Source organism: Lathamus discolor, chromosome 4 (genome assembly GCF_037157495.1).
Source record: "Lathamus discolor isolate bLatDis1 chromosome 4, bLatDis1.hap1, whole genome shotgun sequence".
Lineage (NCBI taxonomy): Eukaryota > Metazoa > Chordata > Aves > Psittaciformes > Psittacidae > Lathamus > Lathamus discolor.
In genome coordinates, this window is record NC_088887.1 from 39,744,007 (window position 1) to 39,763,383 (window position 19,377).

Consider the following 19,377-nt stretch of genomic DNA (forward strand, 5'->3'; position numbering starts at 1 on the left):
CAGGAGATGACAGTCTTGTTTGGAAACATCCTGAATGACCAAGCAGCCTTCTTTCCAACCGGATTTGTCTATCCCATATTGCCCTTTTAGTTATCATCGCGCTTGTAGTAAGCGTGGGTAAAGCCCTTCCCAAACCTTCATTCGCGAAGCCAAACCATCAATTAATAGTGACTATCAGAAATGTGTATGTGGATGATGAAACTGTATGTCTGGAATTTATTATTATTTTTAATTTCTTCGTTTTAGCAATTTTATGGGAGACCTATGTTTGTGTGGGGTTTTTTTTTCTGTTTATACAAGTAAATTATTGTAACTTACATCTTTAATGTTTTAGCACCAAAACCTCTTTGAACAGTGAGTAGAAAGGAGGAGGGAATTGTATGTCATGAATACACCGGCTGCTAGTGAAGACCTAGAACTTAATTATAAATGTAAATATTTGAAGGACGTAAAAGAACCCCCCAGCCATTTGCAAGTCACCAGCATTTTGCTAATACCGGTTTTGTGCATTTTCAAGTGGATAGTTGATCACCTTCAGCTTCCGTAATGAGGGAATAAGTTATCTAACAGCCATTATAAGTAAGCATGTCTGGGCTAAGCTTATAGAAAATTGCATTATAATTACATCATATTATGGTATTATATTGGTTTTGCAACCATGAAACTACAGTATGACTTTTCTGTGTGTAAGCAAATAGGTGTGTGAGATTTTTTTTGTGGTTTGTTTTTGGTGGTTTTTTTTTTATTTCTCTGTCTATTGCAGTGAATCATCCCCATCACACGGACTTAGCTTTGACAGGTTCTGGGCTTCCTGTCATGTTAACTTTTAATCCAGGACCAGTTATTAACTTTTCGGACTGTTTCATGGGTGAACAAACACAAGTTCTGTGCACACTCAAAAATGAATCCGAGTCCCTTCCAGTAACATTCAGCTTCCGCAAGACTGCTCACTTTAATATTTCTCCTGAAAAAGGAAAAATTGCAAAAAAATCTGCAAAGGTAACTAGCTTTTCTCTTAGGTTCTGTAGACATGCTGATTACTTTACAGTGGTCAGCAGTGGAACTCCTTGAAAGTAAACCAGAGCAATTTCATTTCAGTAGCCATGGCATTTAATATCATCCAAATGTGTTTTTTTTCCCTCCTCATGTAGAGTCTTTCCTGTACTCCAGGAAGCAACAAGTATTATTTTAAATTTGAAAAAAAATAATAATTGCAGCATGTCCTGGGCTTAAACCATGACACAGCACTGAAGAAACTTTACTCATTTTTTTCCTGGCTTTAAATTTCTTATATTTTAATGACTCGAGAAGACTGATTTATGTTTAAACGTTTCCAGGATCCTTTTATTTTCTTTCAATAAATCACAACTACTTTAGTAAGATAAAATTTATTTTAATAAAAGAAATTTTGCCAAATTTATGTCAAATGTGGAGTCAGACACTTACAAGTTCACAAACCTGTAACTCAGGGCACAAGAGAGAATAATTTGCCTTGGAAATGGGCAACTGTGACTTTGTGGTGTTCTGATGTGTAGCAGGTTTTTATTTCCTTATATTGTTGATTTATGTGTGGCAGTTGTCATATTCTAAAAGGCCAGTTTTGAACACTTATCTTAGAAGTAAGTGTGGAAAGAAGTGACTCAAACAGAGAATTACACAAAACTTTTCTCTTTGCTTTTCTGCTCATATGTCTCATAACAACTTTTATTTTCCAGGATGTGATGTTTTCATTTACTCCACATCAAATAGGAACATTTAAAGTGAAGCAAGTTGTTGATATAATTGGTACGGCATTCAAGAAAAATAATTTTCAGGTTCTGAAGACAAAATCCTTTCACCAAATATATGTGAGCTTCAATGGTGTGTGCAAATCTAAACGAAAAGACATTCTATTCAAAATTAATCCTGGTAAGATGCTAAAAAGATAAGTGACAAGTGATAAAATGCTTTATAAGTACTTTTTAAAGTGCTTATACACAATTAAAATATGTTTCTATGGATCAAAGAGTTAATATAATATTCAGGTTTTGTCAGCTTTTCTAAATGCTCATTTACCTTTTGTCCTATTAATGTCCTCATTCTGCTCCTATTGCACGTTTACAAAGAGGTTATGAGGGTTATCTGTACTCTATAGGCTGCCGATATTTATGCTTTGCTCCTAGGCTTCATTGAAAGGGAGGGAAAGTGGTTTTTTTGATCCTTATATAGATGGGTTCTATATCTTCGTGTTCTCCCAGTCTCTGAGGATGAGTATGTATACTTGTGTCTGTGTACTGTGGAGGGATGATAAGGCTGGAATGAAGCTGCTTGCAAACTGTGCCTCCATGGGCAGTGGAAGGAATATACTATAGGAATCACTCTTATAGTTTGGAGGATGGAACATGGTTGTTGTTTGGTGGTTTGGATTTTTTTTGGTGGGGTTTTTTTTAGTTTGGTTTTTTTTTTTCAGGTGGGGGAGAAAAGCAGTTGAAGACTGGATTTACTAATTTATTCGTATGTATGTTTTGAACATAGATACTTAAACCATACGTATAGACAAGAGAAGTGAGCAAACACATGGACTAGTTTCTGTCATAATTTTTCTCTTTAATGTACACATGCTTTTCTGAAAACTAGAGTGAAAAATATCAGAGCTCTTTTTAATTGTGATAGCTTGGGAGTTCTTTGTCAAAAATCACGGCAAGCTTTAGGAAACTGCAGACATTGTTGTCACAGAGGCAGCTCCAAGTGTTTGGTCACGTGTATGCACAAGACAGTGAGTCACAGCTGGACATAGTAGGAGTGGTTTGCATTCTAGTATTTGTCTGTGATCTAGACCAGGGAAAGTGGTCGATTGTTAGTATGGTCTGAATGCCTTTTTCCCTCTTGTGTGAGGAAAACAGTGGGATGGGTGACTGATAGTTGCAATGCTAGGTGGACCATTATAAATTAAGAATTATTTTTCTAATACTTTTTTTATACTGACTATTGTTCAGTATATATTAGCACAAGTGAATGTAACATGTTTTACTTGAATTTTAAGGTATAACACCAATGATTTCCAATGCAACTGGACAGTTTGTAGCTCATGGCACAAGACAGTGCACTGATACAGCACCTGTGGCAATACTTAAATCAACCCAAACACAAATTCATACTCACCGGATAAACAGGAATTGTAAGGGTGATGTACTTACAGCTTTTCCTAATGATCGGGCAGCCAGCATTAGGCCTAGTGAACGGAATAAAAAGTACAGGTAAAAATTATGCAAATGTACAATGTAAATTTGCACATTCTTATATAGTATATAAGAGATAGAGATTGGTTATTCATATGACAGTTTACTGGTTTTTCTGGCTTTTTTGTTTTTCAGTCCTAAAGTTACGTAAAATTCACTGAGTTCTATTTAAACTTATGCCTTTTGCACATAATTTCATGAGTTCCTTTTCTCATGTGAAACTAGAAATGCATCTATTACAGTTTCAGTATTTCATGTTTATGGTTGCCCTGATGAGGTTAAATATTGATAATCAGCTACAATAAAAATATTTGCAATGAAATATATGTGTAACAAAATTGATGTTTTCATCTAACAAGACAGAGAATTATTTTGCACACATAATGAAACTTCAATTCTCTTTAAATATTTAGGACTATTTTCACAAAGACTGAAAGATATAATTATATAGATCCAGAGTTTTCTTATACTGACTATGAACGACTGTCAAAAGAAGCACATAAGGAATACTATGCAGACTTCATTTCTAGTTTAAGACAATGTCGCTTACTGAAAGATACCACTAGGTAAGACTTTGTTTAAAGGATAAATAAATACTTCAAGCTTATATGAAAAATGTGTTTATATGTGCAGAGTTAACTTGGTGGCAGCAATCATATACCTAAATTTGTCACATGCTGAAATGCTTATGGTCTTGGGATCTTCATTTAGAATGCCTAAAACAAAACCTGTTTTGTTCAAATGTTCATTTAGATACTTAGAGATCACTTCCTGGATAAAATGTAGGAATGGAGGCATGAAACTTGAAATTAAAATAAGATGCCAAGTTTTAAGAAGAGTTGGCTACAGTTAATAGGAAAAATATAACACTGATTGTGTTGGATTCTCTTTTATTTTTATATGATAAATAGTACGTATTTCCAACTTGTATCTGTAGCTGACCCAGAGTGGCAGATTCAGTATGTAAACTATGAAATCATTTGTGGAATAAAGCAGATAAGATTAAAGGATTGTACTGGTCTTTTAGCTTTATTTTAGATGTGCTTTGGAACAAAATAACGGAAAAGAACTCTGCTATTTCTAAAAGTTTTATTAAAAAACAAGGAAACCCCAAACCAACCTGTAAAATCTCTAAAGAAGATGAGTAATATGTTAAGATTGTTTAGTTTGCAAGAGCCATTATTTAAAAAAAAAAAAATAGTGCCAGTGGATTATTCTTGTAATCTCAATTTACCTTACTCTGTTTATATACATCATGATTCAGACAAGGCCTGCAGAGCTTGATTTATTTTATTTTTGTACATGCACATGGTGTATGGTGTTTTTGAAAGAAACTGGTGTTGTGGAATGGTTGAACTGTTTATATAACTATAAGGCATATATTAAAGTTATATTTTATTGCATGAGGAGCAAGATCAGAAAAGAAAGTTTCACAGTTATCAGATGAATTTCACTGTTACTATCCAACATAGTATTAATTTTCTGAATACTTGGTAGAAAACATCTGTATAAGATATCGGGAAGTTTCAAATCCCTTGGTTGCAGTTAACATTGATTGAATTTAAACTTTAACCAAAAAAGTTAATTGCTCTGAAACTAAGGCTGTAAGTGGTACAGTTCAGACATATACAATTAAAGGATCCTTTGTAATCTTGGTATTTACTAACTTTTAAGTACTTGGCTTTGCAACTTAATTGTTCTTGAACAAGTATTTTAGCCACGATATCATATTTATATTTTAGTAGCTAAGCAATTGCTACAAATGTGCAGCAGTTGTTAATTGTTGCCTAAACAATACGGTAAAAGACTTTTCAATGCATTTTCTGTAATAGAGTTTTTTTTTTTGGTAATGAAATATTCTAAATTAGAGTACAATTTGTTTTGTTTACCCATATTAAAGAGTTTAATGTGTGGAACATGGGATGCTCGAACTTCTGGATTTCCATATTATTTTTTTTTTTTCTCCTCCCCTATAGGCAGTTTTATATTTATAATAACTCTGTAAACATAGGCCTTAAACCAGCTGAAGGGCTTATGTCACCGAAGGTGTCCATCACAGATATTCACAAGGAGAAGACACAGTTCAAAATGCTTCCTTTAGATGAGAATTGCCTATTAATTAGTCAAAAACCATCACCAACTGGTTTTAAATCTTCAGTCAAAGATGTAAGTTAAATGTGTGAATAGAATGTAAGCATAATTTGTTTACCATATAAAAAGCATGAGAATTTTAATCCTGCTCTGAGAAGATGCTTTGTGTTTATCACAGACTTGGAGAGGGCTTAATGCTATGCCATCTTCTACCCAAGAAAAGGAAGATTGTAGTCTAACTTTGACATCAAAGCAGCTTCATCAAATACTCATAGGTAAGATTTTTAATTTGGTTACTAAATATAGTAATATAATAATAAATACACTAGTTGTTATAAAAGCTCTTATTTACAGTAATGCACCTTACGTTAATTTTTCAACTTAAATAGAAAATAGTTTAATTTGGTGACAGCTTACTATCTACAGTAGTGTTTAACTAAAGCTTTTTACTTCTCAGAAAATAGTGAGATACGATTAGACTTGAAAATGTAAAAAGAGATTTCTTTAAAGATTGCTCATACTACAGCCTATTAGAAAAGCATCAATGAAGCATAGTATGAACGTTGTTGATACCCCCATGCCTTGTTATTGGGTAGTATCTGGACTGACATTAATATTGGCAAGATTCATGGGAGTGTCCAGAATTTCTGTGAATTAACAGTGAATTGTGACCCCCCCAAAAAAGTGAAACTTCTACAGGATTCTCCTTTAAAATAATTTCAGTGGATTGCTCTGTGATGGGGATTTACACCTGCTAAAGTCTGTGAGGGTCTCATCTATTAACAACACTTGCTATTAAAACTGGCCTGTTTTGAGATAATTTTTCTTTGGTAAAATTATTTAGCAGGAAAGTAAAAATATTCAGTATGTTCTGGCCTTTTTTTTTTTTTAAATTTCAGTGAAGCCAGAATTTGAATAGTGTAGCTGTGCATACTGATACACTTAGGGAAAAGGAGAATAAGATAAACGTATTAGTACTTAGAGTTTTGTAAGATGTTTGATTAGTGCCATGAGCACTGAAATTTGCAGACCAACATAAAAATTGGTGATAACCATAAACAAAGTAGGGAGATAATCCTGTCACCACCAAATTACATGAATTATTAAACCAAATGGTCAAACATGAGGGAGCAAACAAACAGGTTAAGTATATAAACTCTCAGTGAATTGCTGGTTGTCTAACTATTTAAATATCTGATCAATAAAAAATATTTGTGATTATTAATAATCCCTTTAGTAATTAGCACATTGCTTTTGCTGTTGTAGAAATAAATGTTGGTGCTGGTATTTGAATTGTGCTACTGAAAGCACACAGAACATGCATGGTATTTACTTCCAAATTTTAGTGTGAATTTGTTCTGCCACAGGATTGTTCTGACTAATTCTGTAATTTGAGGAACTAAAATGTTATGATCATAATGTTTTAGTAGTTACACTTATGTATTCCAGGTCCTTCTACTATCGATTTTGGTGATGTTTGTGTGCATTCTACAACATTCAGGAAACTGCACATCATCAATAACTTGTTAGTTCATATATGGGTACAAATTGATATTGAAATCGATGAATTACAGAAGTCAGGTCCATTGTCTCAGGTGGTGCCTCCTCTTACAAAGACTCATGTTCCAGTTGCATTTGAGACAAAGATTCTTGGAATGTTTAAAAAGTAAGGCTTTTTATAATTGTCTTGATTTACGTATTTTCTATGCAGTAGTAAAATAAAAAATCCTATGGCTGGTTTAAGCTCAGTATAATTATGATAGTTGTTAATGGCATACACTCGGTTATGGTGATATTCCAATAACTACTACAGTTTTATGTTGCAAAATTTTGCTAGTATAGTAATATTTCTTAAGATTTAAAAAAAACCCAAGAAACTATCCTGTCAAAAGCCCATATAGTCACAGGTATATAAAGGAAAAATGTTTGCCATTATGATGTATTTGTTAGGAAAATTTGATAGAAGATGCTGTGCTTTTTCCAGCATAGTGTTGTGCTGCTGCATGCATGCTTTTAATGCAGCATGTGAATAAATTCATAGGCACACTGTTTTCCAGCCTTCCGGTATGAAGTTAAGACTCTCATTTTCATAACACTGTTGAAATGACTGTATGAGGTTGATCATAGAATCATAGAATCATAGAATAGTTAGGGTTGGAAAGGACCTCAAGATCATCTAGTTCCAACCCCCCTGCCATGGACAGGGACACCTCACACTAAACCATCCCGCCCAAGTCTTCGTCCAACCTGGCCTTGAACACTGCCAGGGATGGAGCACTCACAACCTCGCTGGGCAACCCATTCCAGTGCCTCGCCACCCTAACAGGAAAGAATTTCCTCCTTATATTCAATCTAAACTTCCCCTGTTTAAGTTTTAACCCATTACCCCTTGTCCTGTCACTACAGTCCCTGATGAAGAGTCCCTCCCCAGCATCCCTATAGGCCCCCTTCAGGTACTGGAAGGCTGCTATGAGGTCTCCACGCAGCCTTCTCTTCTTTGGGGTGATCTTCACTTTCATCATGACTTAAATTATATGCAAAACAATGGCAAATTGCTTTCTCTTGTCAATCTTAACTGTGTGATCACAATTGCTTTGTCAGGGATTTTCTTGCTAATGATTTTACTTTGCATAAATTGGATGTAACAAATGCATAAGAATATATATTTTTGTTACAGATCTTTCACTTATACAATAAACAACCAACATCTTGGGCATGTGCTGGTAATTGCAAAAGCAGTGTCTGTTGAACTTGAGCTGTCTGCAAGAGAAGTGATATTAAATCCTAATCCTGGCTACCTAGCAGAGGCAGAATTTAGAACAACTGTCAGGGTATACAATCCCAGAAACCATCCTGCTAAGTTTACTTGGAAACCTGTAACGAAAAATAGAAAACCTGCATTTTCTGTACAGCCAGCCAAAGGTATACTATGCAAGTCCAGTGTATGGGCATTTATCTTATATGTCAACAAAGTTAAATGAAACAAACATTCAGCTGATGCTATAAACTCTATTTCTTAGATTTGGGTCAGCATCAGTGTATTACAAAAGTAGTACCAGATCAGAATATATACCATAGCAGCACTTCCTCTACGAGACCTTCTCTGACTGCATACTCAGTCCAGTTAATTGTTTGTATGCCAGCAGTGCTCATGTAACTATTTTTCTCAGTACAGACTGATGATTTCAGAAGTGAGGCAGGTATTTAATGACAGCAATATTGTACAGCTTATCAGGATACAAAATTTCCCCAAAGCACTGTATGTGAAGCTGCTAAGACAATGTAGAGAGTCTGAGTGATACAAATGGAATTCAATCTGGGATCAGTTTCCACTTACATTATTGTTCAATATTGTTAGAAGTGTTGTGAAACATTAACTTTTACCTTCTTTCCTTTGAATTATAGTGTTCTGCAGCAGTATGATGGAACTCCATTATTAAAGAACTAACTGCTAACTGAATTGGCGTTACACAGTTCAAACAAAATTTGGCTGGATCAGCTCTGATTTCTTAAAAGATATTTCTGCTGATACAAGTTCACACTCTATTGCAAGCACAAAAATGTGTATGATCTTTCACAAATTTGTGATTCGAATCTGTGGTTCTATTTTTTTAAGTGTTGACTATTTGAGTAATTCATGGCTAAAAACCGCCCGTGAACTCTTGAGTGGGTTTTACTGCAGGATACTAATAAATAGATTATGCAATTGTCATGAGAATTCACATAATAATTCTACTTAATTAGCATACTGTTCAACACCTTTGAAATGTAGGCTTAGTCTTCAGTAATAGACAGTAATTTCACTTTAATGTGCTTATGTTATTCTAATTAACAATTTGATAACTGTACATGTATGCTATAACATGTAAATTGTGCATATTTACTTAGGCTTTGTGGAGGCCTATAGAGATCTGGAATGCGAAGTTGTTTGGCATCCAGGGTACAGCTCTCCAGAAGCAGGAGAATTCAAGTTGTGTGTGCGTAAAGGAAACACGATTACATTGAAATGTTTTGCAAAGGTAAGAATTTGTGTAGGAGATATAGAGAAGCAAAATGTGTGGTTTTTCCAAACAAGTAATTTCTTAAATATATTTTTATTATGTATTTAAAAATTGTTCTAGTCTCCTATGTCTTCTATTTGACATGTTTAAAAAAAGAATATTGCCCCAAAGATATGAATGGAGAAGGCAAGACAAAGACAATTTGACTTTTTCTTGCCTTCAATGATATACTTTTCTTTGCACCACAGCTTAGTTGTCCTTATATACTAAGCAGTAATTATTATTCTTGGCTTGCTTAGTTTAGCCAAACAAAGGTTGAAAGGTGATAATACTATAGGCACATATATGAAGGGATAAAAATCTGTGTGTGGGAAGTTATATTTGAAACAACAGACTGTAGTGTAATTTTGTGTTAGTATTTGTGATAATTTGAAAAGCAGTGCTCTGGATAGTCTTCTAAACAGTGAAATTCAGCTTAGGTTAATTGTATCATATCTTACGTTGCACGCCAGGGAGTGCAAAGGAGAAAGAATCTTTCTTTTTTTTCTCTTACTGAATTGTACAGGCTGCATGCACTAGAACTTCTATTTTGGGAGCCAATAAAAACTTTCCCTTCCTTTTTATGTGCTTGCTTTATCTTTTAGGCTTTTTCTCCAGTAACATTTTTCATTTTCTTCCTCTTCTTTTGAAGCCTTGGAAATTGCTATATACATGAAGGAGGGTGTGTGTAAATTAGAATACTAGCATTTCTACTGCTATTAAAAACTCTGAAGTATCTTGTCCTAATCACACATTTAGGATTAAAAGGAAATCACACAGTTTATGCTGTTAAATTAAATTTAATTAAAATATTTTTATTTGTCTTGAAATTAGCCCAGAAATATCTCTGGAGTTGTCTGTTCACTTTGAATAGATATAAGTTCAATATGTTGTGTAAATATTGTCTCACATTTAAACTGTGTTTGTCTATTTGAATACCTCTAATTTATGCATTTCCACAAGTATATTAATTCATTACATAATGAAAAGAAAATTAGGCTGATTTATGTATTTGCACTTAGTAATATGTAGTTTGCTTGGTTTTTCTTATTTTTTTTTAATAGCTTGGTGCTACTAAAGTTCAATTTGTGGAGCAAAGGATACCCTTCAGTCATAGTCCGATGGGCTTATGTACTTGTAAGACAGCTACTCTTCGAAACATAGGATGCAATCATGCTTACTTCCAAGTAAGCTACAATTATTTTTAACATTTAATTTCTTGGGCTGGGGAGGAAGAAGGGAGTTCATTTTATCAGATCATGTTAGAGTTTGTGTTCTCAGTTATTTGATACACGCCTACTTAAATTTTTGTTTGGTTTTCTGAAGAAGCAATATTTATGTGAATAGGAATTCGTCCCTCTGTCAAATTTGGATTGATGGATAGATGGACCAACAGAGAAGCAAAGTAGTAATGGTCTAAAAAGTTCTGGAAGTTTCATGAGAACCAGTGGTGGAGGTAGAACCTCGTACTGGTGTAGCATATGTAAAAGCAGTTACAGCTTGGATGTTTTTATATTTTGAGAGACAGAGCAAACTGGCTATCATTCCTACTAGCTGTCCAGGCAGTACATGCATAGACCTAGACCAAACACAGCAAATGTGATTACTAACATGTGAGAGGAAGATAGGCTGTATTATCAATTGGTTAAGAGATGAGCTGGATGCCAGAGTGTGTAAAGACATAATACACAAATTAGTAAGAAACCTAACTACATTTGTTCTCCTGATCACACAGTAATATGCTCTATTTATTTAGTGAAACAAAAGAGTTTTCATTAAAATCCTCAGAACTTTTTTTACTACGTTACTATGGTACTAAGAAACTTGATTAATTTATTTGATTTTTACCTCATTTCTCTGTTTATTAATGGAGCATTGTAATAAGTATTATTACTGCACTCTTGGAGGATAGATCTGAATTAATAAAATCTGCATAATCAATAAGGCAAACATAGCCAGCCTTTTAAGCCTCCATATTTACTTTTAAGCCAAGAGATGGCTGCTTAATCTTGGTCATTATCACTTGTGTAGCTATACTTTAAAACGTTATCCATTTGCAGTGCATTAGAAGAGAAGAAATTTTATTTTGTCTCAAGTAATTGTGGGTAAACTGGATATTTACTTATAGTATTGTTAATGAACTTTACAGTATTAGGATCCTGTGACCTGTCTTCTTACTGTGAGTGTCAAAAAAAGAACTGAAGAATTTATCTGTCACTGAAAATATGCATTGTAAGATATTCTGGAGATTTGCTAGATAGCAAGTTTTAATTTTAATTTGTTCTTGAAGACAACTGGAAAACAACCTGAAAACCAGAATGTGAAGTTTCCAACCAGTGTGCAAACATTATTTTGTAGTAGAAACTGACAGTCATCATATTTAGGAATTTGTTACTTTATTTTGTTTGCCTGTATTCTTTTCTCAAGCTTCTAAGTCCAAGTTAGCATTGCATGCTACAAATGTTCTTGTAAGAATATAAAATCTTCATTATAGATATACTGGTATTAAAAAAAACCCAAACAAAATTACAAAACCCCAACAAAACCCCAAACCAAACCTCTCCCCACTTCCCTTCCCCAAACCCACCACCTTTTTCAGAATTCTTAATGTTTTATGTTTGTGTTTGAAGGTTCTTGATTCAAACCCACTGCCTGGAATGATGATCTCCCCTTCTGAAGGGGTGGTACCTGTGGGAGGCTATACTGATCTCAAAATCTGTTTTAATCCAACTGCAAAAATGAATTTTGATACAAAAGTGGAGGTAATCAAAACTGGAAGAATTTTGTCTTTTGTGTGTTATGTTGTCTGTTTATGTGTGGAGGTGCGTGTGCATGTAAGTATCTTTTGGATTTTATCTCCGGTGTTCTAATGATTGGGGGGGGGGAGAGGGGGGGCAGGCGGGAAGGGGAGAGGAAGGAAAAAAAAAAAGATTTTTATCAGCAGTTGACGGCTGCTGTAACCTATTCTGAATTTTGTCTCAGTCCTGCTGAGAAGTATCAAAGCAGCCTCTCTGTTTGAACGGATTGATACTATACCTTTGGCAAGCTGTTGAAACTAACTTGTGGTTGTCTTCAGAAGATCATATAGGCATATCCACTGCTTTTATGATCTGTATTGGAGCAGAACTGTAACACTGCAGTGTCTTTAATTTCTTGACATCTTTTTGTGGTCATCTCAGAGGTGGATTTACTAGTAGACTTGATTTGATGATGGGAGTGCAATAAACAATAAATCCTATTTTGTTTTCTTCTTGCCTGTTTTCCTGAACTTGTTCCTGATCAGATAAGTGAGAATGGGTTAAAAGGATACTATCACAGGGCTGATCTTTGCTACCTTTTCTGACTGTAATCCTGCATCCCACTTCTGACAATTGCGTTTGAGGCCTTGTGTGGGATGGTTTAGTGTGAGGTGTCCCTGCCCATGGCAGGGGGGCTGGAACTAGATGATCTTGAGGTCCTTTCCAACCCTAACTATTCTATGATTGTATGATTCTATGATTCTCCATCTTTTGTGGCTGCCTACAGTATGCTCTCTAAAGCTAGTATACATAATTTTTTCCACTTCTAAACCAGATTTAGCATTGCTCAAAACAGTAGTATCTACTTTGTACCAGGATCTCTGTCAAGCAGTTTGTGTTGTAGTATGCTTTCCAGTCCTCACAGCTGCTGAATAGATCTAACCCATCCACTCAGCTTAAATCTAACCGATCTATTTATCTTTCTCCTGTTGGACTAAACTGCTAGTCTAGTGACACAGCCTCCTGCAATGCTATTTTTCTCTGCAGAAAATTGGTATTTCCTAAAAATTTGTGTGTTTTTTTTTTAATGTATTTTTTATTTTATTGACAGTTGCAACCATCACAGGTATGGTATGCCACAGAGGCATGATTGGTTCTTCTTTGAAGCCACATCTCCCTGGAATCTGTATATAAATGTCATGGAAAATGAAGACATTTTCTTTACCTCTTTATATTTCCATAACAGAAATGCATTATAGTATAAGAGAATGCATTATAGTATAAGAGCATAATCATTTTCATTACAAATTAAGTTGAATGTCTGTCTCCAGTAATTGTCTCTGGGGTAGGTTGGCTGGTTGTCTTTTTTTTTTTTCTTTTTTTTTTCTTTTATTTAAACAAAAAATACAACCTTTTTTTTTTTTTTTCATGTAACTATACTGACGTTAAAATGACCTTGTCAATAATCACACTTTTGTCCACTCACTTAGGTAGCTGTACGAAATTCAGAAATACTAATGCTTAGGATTGGTGGATTTGTAGAGGTCCCTGAAATAAACATTGATGTGGTAAGTATAAAGAAACAGTAGCAATTGGTAAGATTGATAGTGTCTTACTTCCTGAGAAAATTATCAAAGAGAAAAACTTTGGAAGAGAAATTAAAAACTGTAGGTATGCATACCCATTGCATTAATGGTAGTTGACAGCTTTAGCTTTTGAACTTGAGAATCTGGAAAAAGCATGTAAAAAGGGAGAGGATTTCCTTAAGGTGTAGTTATAGGGAGGGGAAAAAAAAAGAAATCAATAAGTGGAAAAGGAATCCTCTGATCTCTTTACCGAAGCATGAAAAATTTTCTGATCATGTAACAGGACTTATGTGTTGGATTCTTAACTGTTGCATTTTATGTCCTAGAAAGATTTTGATAATAAGAGTTATTCAAGACAACTGGTTAAGCAAGGCTGTTATTGCATTGGAAATTATGAATCTTTGAACAATTATATTTTTTTCACACTCTAGTAATGTGCTTGACTTCATAGTGCTTTGACACTTTTTTTTTTTCTTTAAACTTACAGCAGCAATTTGACTTTGGTGGTGTTTATGTCGGTGCTACAAAATCAATTCCCTTTTTGCTGCAGAACAAGGGACATGCGTATACCAGAGTGGAGTTTGACTTCCGTAAATATAAGGATTTTGAATTGAATGCTAATGACCAGTCAGGTATTTGCTTTTGCTATATCAGAATTTTCATTATGGAAAGAATGGATAATGGTAAGAGAATGGCTGTAAAGCTATTTCTGGTATCCAGATTTTCCAATTTAAGAAAATCTAAAGCAATTATTTTAAAGGCGCTGCTTAATATAAATTAAGAGTAGATAGTTTGGTTTGCCTGTAAAATAACAATTGCCAAAAATAAGCATTTGGAAAATGTCAGATTGCCTATAGGGTTTTTCTTTCCCCTCCCCCTTTTTTTTTTTCCTTTTCATTTTTTATTTTTATTTTTCTATATTGGTTAGGAAGTGTTTAAAAACCAATCTGAATACCTCTCACCAGTTAAAATTAAAAAATTTAAAAAACCCCAACCAAGCAAATCCAAACAACTATACTCATTTTCTATTCATGGGCTCCTACCCACTGTTTAGACAATGTTTACCCTTCAGTTAGTTCATCATCAGTATAAGGATCCAGACTTCTCTTTTTCCTAACGATACAGAGTGTTTGCAGGTTAATCACAGGACCTCTGATCTTCCTGATGCCCAACTCAGAATGACATTGGGGCAATATGTGGAATCAGGTTGCTATTCTTTTGTCTCTTGATATAATTAGTGCAGATTCATATCCTTCACTCATTGTTACTCATCCCTTTTCTACTTCAGTACTGGCATCTCCTTAGCTGTTCCAACGTCTTTAGTCATGAGAGAATTTTGCAGCTCTGCTTATATGGCCTCTTGTCCGTGAAAGCTCAGAAAATCAGAACTCTTTCTTTTGCGATATAGTATTACAAAATTTAGCTTTAATATAGTATTAACTTTAATATAGTATTACAAAATTATCTTTAAGTAGAACTATATATGAATTATAAAAAAAAGTGATCTGAGAAAAGCGGAAGGGTTTTCTTGCCATGTGGTGCTAGGTGAGGGATCCTAGCCAGTCATCTTGACTTGAAAAATAATTGTAGGACTATCTGCAACAGCCAGCTATCCAGCATGGGAATCATCTTATTGTACATGATTTCTAGATCAGAGTTTGTGCTTGAAACAAGTAATGTGACATCCAGTCAGGTCCAATACTGTTCAAATGGTGAATGTTGGATGAACATTGATCCTGGTGTTCCAGGATGAATACTGATCTCAAAGAAATGTTGTTTGTTGGAAACTCATGCTTCTCCCAGTGCCTTAAAATTGGACATGAAAATCTGAAAAATGCAACTGTTATTGGTAAAGTTATGTAGATCATGCCTGAAAGTAATTTAGAAAACCAGCTTCAACTGACTATTTTTCTCCTTGTGATTTTAATTTTCATTATTTAGTTAACTGGTTTTGCCTAACACTTTTATTCAAAGGTAAATGACAGTGTTGGTTTTACTTTTTTTCTGAAATATTATGTTCTCGCAAATCAAAAGCTTAATGAAAGTTTCTGGTGATTAGCACAAAATTACCCTTAGAATCCTTATGAGACATACTATATTAATTCATAACTTCGTGAGAAATGTTTACCATACAAATATATAGATACCTTACGCTGGAAATCACTTTGAAGTACTGCAACTGTGATCAAGTTGATATTTAGAGTAATAACATCTGCAATTTTATTCTGAATTTTGTTTGACAGTGTTTGACGACTGTTCTTCAACACCTTATACGTATTCAGTTAACTTAAAGGGAAAGTCAACTTTACAATGCTTGTTGTCCTTCATGCCAAAAGAGGTAGGTTTATGGGTGGTGATTATGCTTAAATTAAAATTGTGGTCAGTGATATTTCTACGGTGAAAGAATATAGACATTTCAGAATCACATTTTAGTGTGTGCAATAGTTTTATAATAGTAATCCAATTCTTAAGAAAAAAAGTTCTGAAACAACCTTTATATAACTTACTGCTTTCCTAAAACATTTGCATACATGAAGAACACACACTATATCAATAACTGAAAAATGGAAATGGTAGGAACTTAAATTGAATTGCACTCATTAAATCATTCAACAAACAGACAGCCATTTTATTTTTGCAGTTATTCATGCTTCAACTCTCATATGACCAAGGGACTACAAAAGTAGAGGAGTTTTATGTGCCATAAAGATTGGCATAGTTGCTTTCTGACTGAGCTATTTGAGAGAAATAAACTGAAGATGTGAGACTTAGTGGGTTAATTTTAAATTATAAACCCAGCATTTTATTGGCAGTAGGTGTCAATAGAGTGCTACAGCAACTTCTAAATCGAAACCTATTGAGTAGCAATTCAGAAATTGAGGATTTGCGGGTTCTACATATTTGGAGAACAGTGAACTGAACGAAAACTTTGATATTATAAATCAGCCTCTGAACAAGCATCTGGGGATCACTTCTATAGCACATAAACCTGTTGCATTAGCTGCATTTTTTCCTTAAAAAATAAGATCAGAGACAATGCATCTTGGAAGGGTTGACAATATTCTTTTCTAATCCACCTGCCCTCCTTTTTAGCACTTTAGTTTTTGAATAAAAGGAAATTCTTTTGTTCAAAGCGTCACTCAATATTTACATATTACAGGCTGTATATAGTAAAACTGATATTCTTTCTCTTATTACTGTCAGCTTAGATTCTATGTACACATGGAAGCTATTGTGAAATTACTGATGGGGTGAATTTATAGCAAATTCACTACCCTGAGGTGATTTTTCATGACAGAACATGAGTTAATATAATAATAAAAAATGAGCTATTTCAAACCAAACTAATTTTCTCCTATAGTATAGGAGGCTATGAGGTATGGGGAGAAGCAGTAGATGTATCTTGCATCACTGTCAGATGCATTCTCATAACCAAGTAGTCAGATTTAGACTAGATCAAAAAGTATGTAACTGCTTGCAAAATGGTACCTGCAGAATATCACCAGTGGCCTATTGTCAAACTGGAGAGAAGATCAGTAAGGAAAAATGCTGACATTTTCGTTTAAGTAGGAAGGATCAATCATAGAAGTTTACGACTAGATAATGCTGTTGGAATAATCTATGTGTATGGTATTATAGATCGCAAGTTGAACAAGTATTATGAGTAGAGGCAGACATCATAGTGATTTGTGTAAATAGGAATAATGTAAGTAAAGCAAGTAAAATAGTTATTCTAATCAGTGCAGTTAACACTTCAGCTGCAACACCTTTTTCAGTTTGGATGCCACACTTAAAGAAAGAAGTGTGAAAATCTCCCTTGAAAAGTAAGTCCGAAAGAAAACCCTGGAAATCATCAGAAGTCCAGAAAGCACAAACTGTGTAAAAAATGGATCTAACTTCCAGTAGTTTGTGGAATATAATTTATATAGGCTTCTTCACTGCAGTAGATAAGTAATCAATAGTGGGTTTAAATTATGCCAGGATGGATTAGATAGATATAAAAACTCATTGTAAAGAGTAAAATATTGAAATAAACTACTTGAGAAGAAATCTTTACTACTGAAGAGTCTTAAGAATGGGTTGGAGAAGCAGCACCAGAAATGATTCACTCTGTCCCACGGGGATGAGTAATATGGCAGACAGTCACACTTGTCCATTGTAAAATCCTATTCTAGCAGCATGTTTTTGCACCAAAGATGAAATTCTGTCCCCACACAGGCCAGTGTTAAGGCTCATAGTAATTATAATGGTACTCCTTAGTGGCTGTCTCTTGCCAAGTGTGAAATTCAAACCAATTAAAAATAACCAATACAAAGGAATATAGATTTTTAGCTGAAAATGATGAAATTGGAGTGTGGAAATGCTCTTACAAATAAAAAAGTATATAAAACAGTGTAGAGCCATGTAAACCAAAAAAGGGGAAAAGATTGATTGAACTTTTAATGAATAAGTATATATTAGTACTGTTCTTACAGCCAAGCTTTGAAACTTAATTAGTTTTGATTTTTATTTTACCCGTAAAGTACTCTGAGATGCATATTTCATTTACAAAAGTAACTTCTTGTAACAGCCTTAAAGAACAATTTCTTTTTCAGTTTAAAATCATAAGTATTCAACAACATTTTTAATTTTTTATTCAAATTGAAAGATTGTCAATAGAACTGAGAAACAAAATGCTGCTCCATAACTGCCAGTTAGCTTTTAGTAAGCTGTAGATATAACACTAAATAAAGTAAATGGTTGCTTAAACTGTAATACCCTTCTGTAAGAAGTTTTCGAATCTTCCAATTTGACTAGATCTGCTTTGTGGCTACTCTTCTTTTTTTAAGAAAACCGACCACCCCACAACTAGTGTAGGATATATTGCATCTATTGATTACAGATTTCTCTATAGGGTGATCTGATGTCATCTTTTTTTAATGTTTAAACTCTGGGTATAAGGTGTTTTTTTTTTTTGGTTTTTTTTTTTTCCCCCTCCCCAGTCTTGAGAGTTTTTGGCAAACATAAATTCAGAAGTAAAGGAATAAAGAATTTCAAAAATGAAATCTTCCTGGGGCACCTTATGCCTTATAACCAACTAATAAGTGTTGCTTTAGTGACCTGTCTTTATTTCAGTTACCTATTCTCTCTACATGCTCACAGATTTTCTGTCTCACTTTGCCCTTGGTACTGGGTAAGCTCACTGCACAGTGCTTCCCTTCTGCTCAAGTATTATTACTGCCTGCTTGTTAGGGGCCAGCTTACTCATTGGTGGGCACGCCATGCCCAAATACACTTACGACTCACAGCCCACTGGTGGTCACAAGTTAACATGACTGGGAGTGAGTGCAGCATTGATAGCTGGCAGTAATAGCACTGGTAATGTAAAATAAAGTTAACTTTGGAAACTAAATATGTTGCCCATTAGCATGACTAAAGAGCATCTGTAACTACATGTACCTCCTAGGATGCTGTAGGTTTTCTTTAACTCCTGCAAAGTAAAATACTAATAAAAGCATAGTTCTGGTCCATGTATCAGCATCTCTTGTTGTGATCAGAAACTCTCATTAGTTACTGATTCTTAAAACATTCATCACTGAATCCAAGTTCTTTATCATTCTACCTCATCTGGATTCTCCCCTTTTCTCACCAGATTTTTTCCTTCTCTTTCCTGGATTTCAAGTCTTGAAAAAACTCTAAACTTCTCTGTATATTAAACTTTCCC

General features: G+C 34.4%; 1 protein-coding gene across 1 annotated transcript in view; it reads left to right on the plus strand.

The window, feature by feature from the left end:
* The window catches only part of CFAP47 (cilia and flagella associated protein 47), a 302,627-nt gene that overhangs the window by 14,981 nt on the left and 268,269 nt on the right, over nt 1–19,377 (plus strand). Inside the window, exons 8-21 of the mRNA XM_065677208.1 lie at nt 764–999; nt 1,716–1,908; nt 3,023–3,236; nt 3,632–3,784; nt 5,195–5,384; nt 5,488–5,584; nt 6,759–6,975; nt 7,987–8,231; nt 9,198–9,328; nt 10,414–10,536; nt 11,980–12,111; nt 13,578–13,655; nt 14,161–14,305; nt 15,917–16,011. Of these exons, the coding sequence (XP_065533280.1) occupies nt 764–999; nt 1,716–1,908; nt 3,023–3,236; nt 3,632–3,784; nt 5,195–5,384; nt 5,488–5,584; nt 6,759–6,975; nt 7,987–8,231; nt 9,198–9,328; nt 10,414–10,536; nt 11,980–12,111; nt 13,578–13,655; nt 14,161–14,305; nt 15,917–16,011 (2,249 nt within the window). The remainder of the gene's footprint in view (nt 1–763; nt 1,000–1,715; nt 1,909–3,022; nt 3,237–3,631; nt 3,785–5,194; nt 5,385–5,487; nt 5,585–6,758; nt 6,976–7,986; nt 8,232–9,197; nt 9,329–10,413; nt 10,537–11,979; nt 12,112–13,577; nt 13,656–14,160; nt 14,306–15,916; nt 16,012–19,377) is intronic.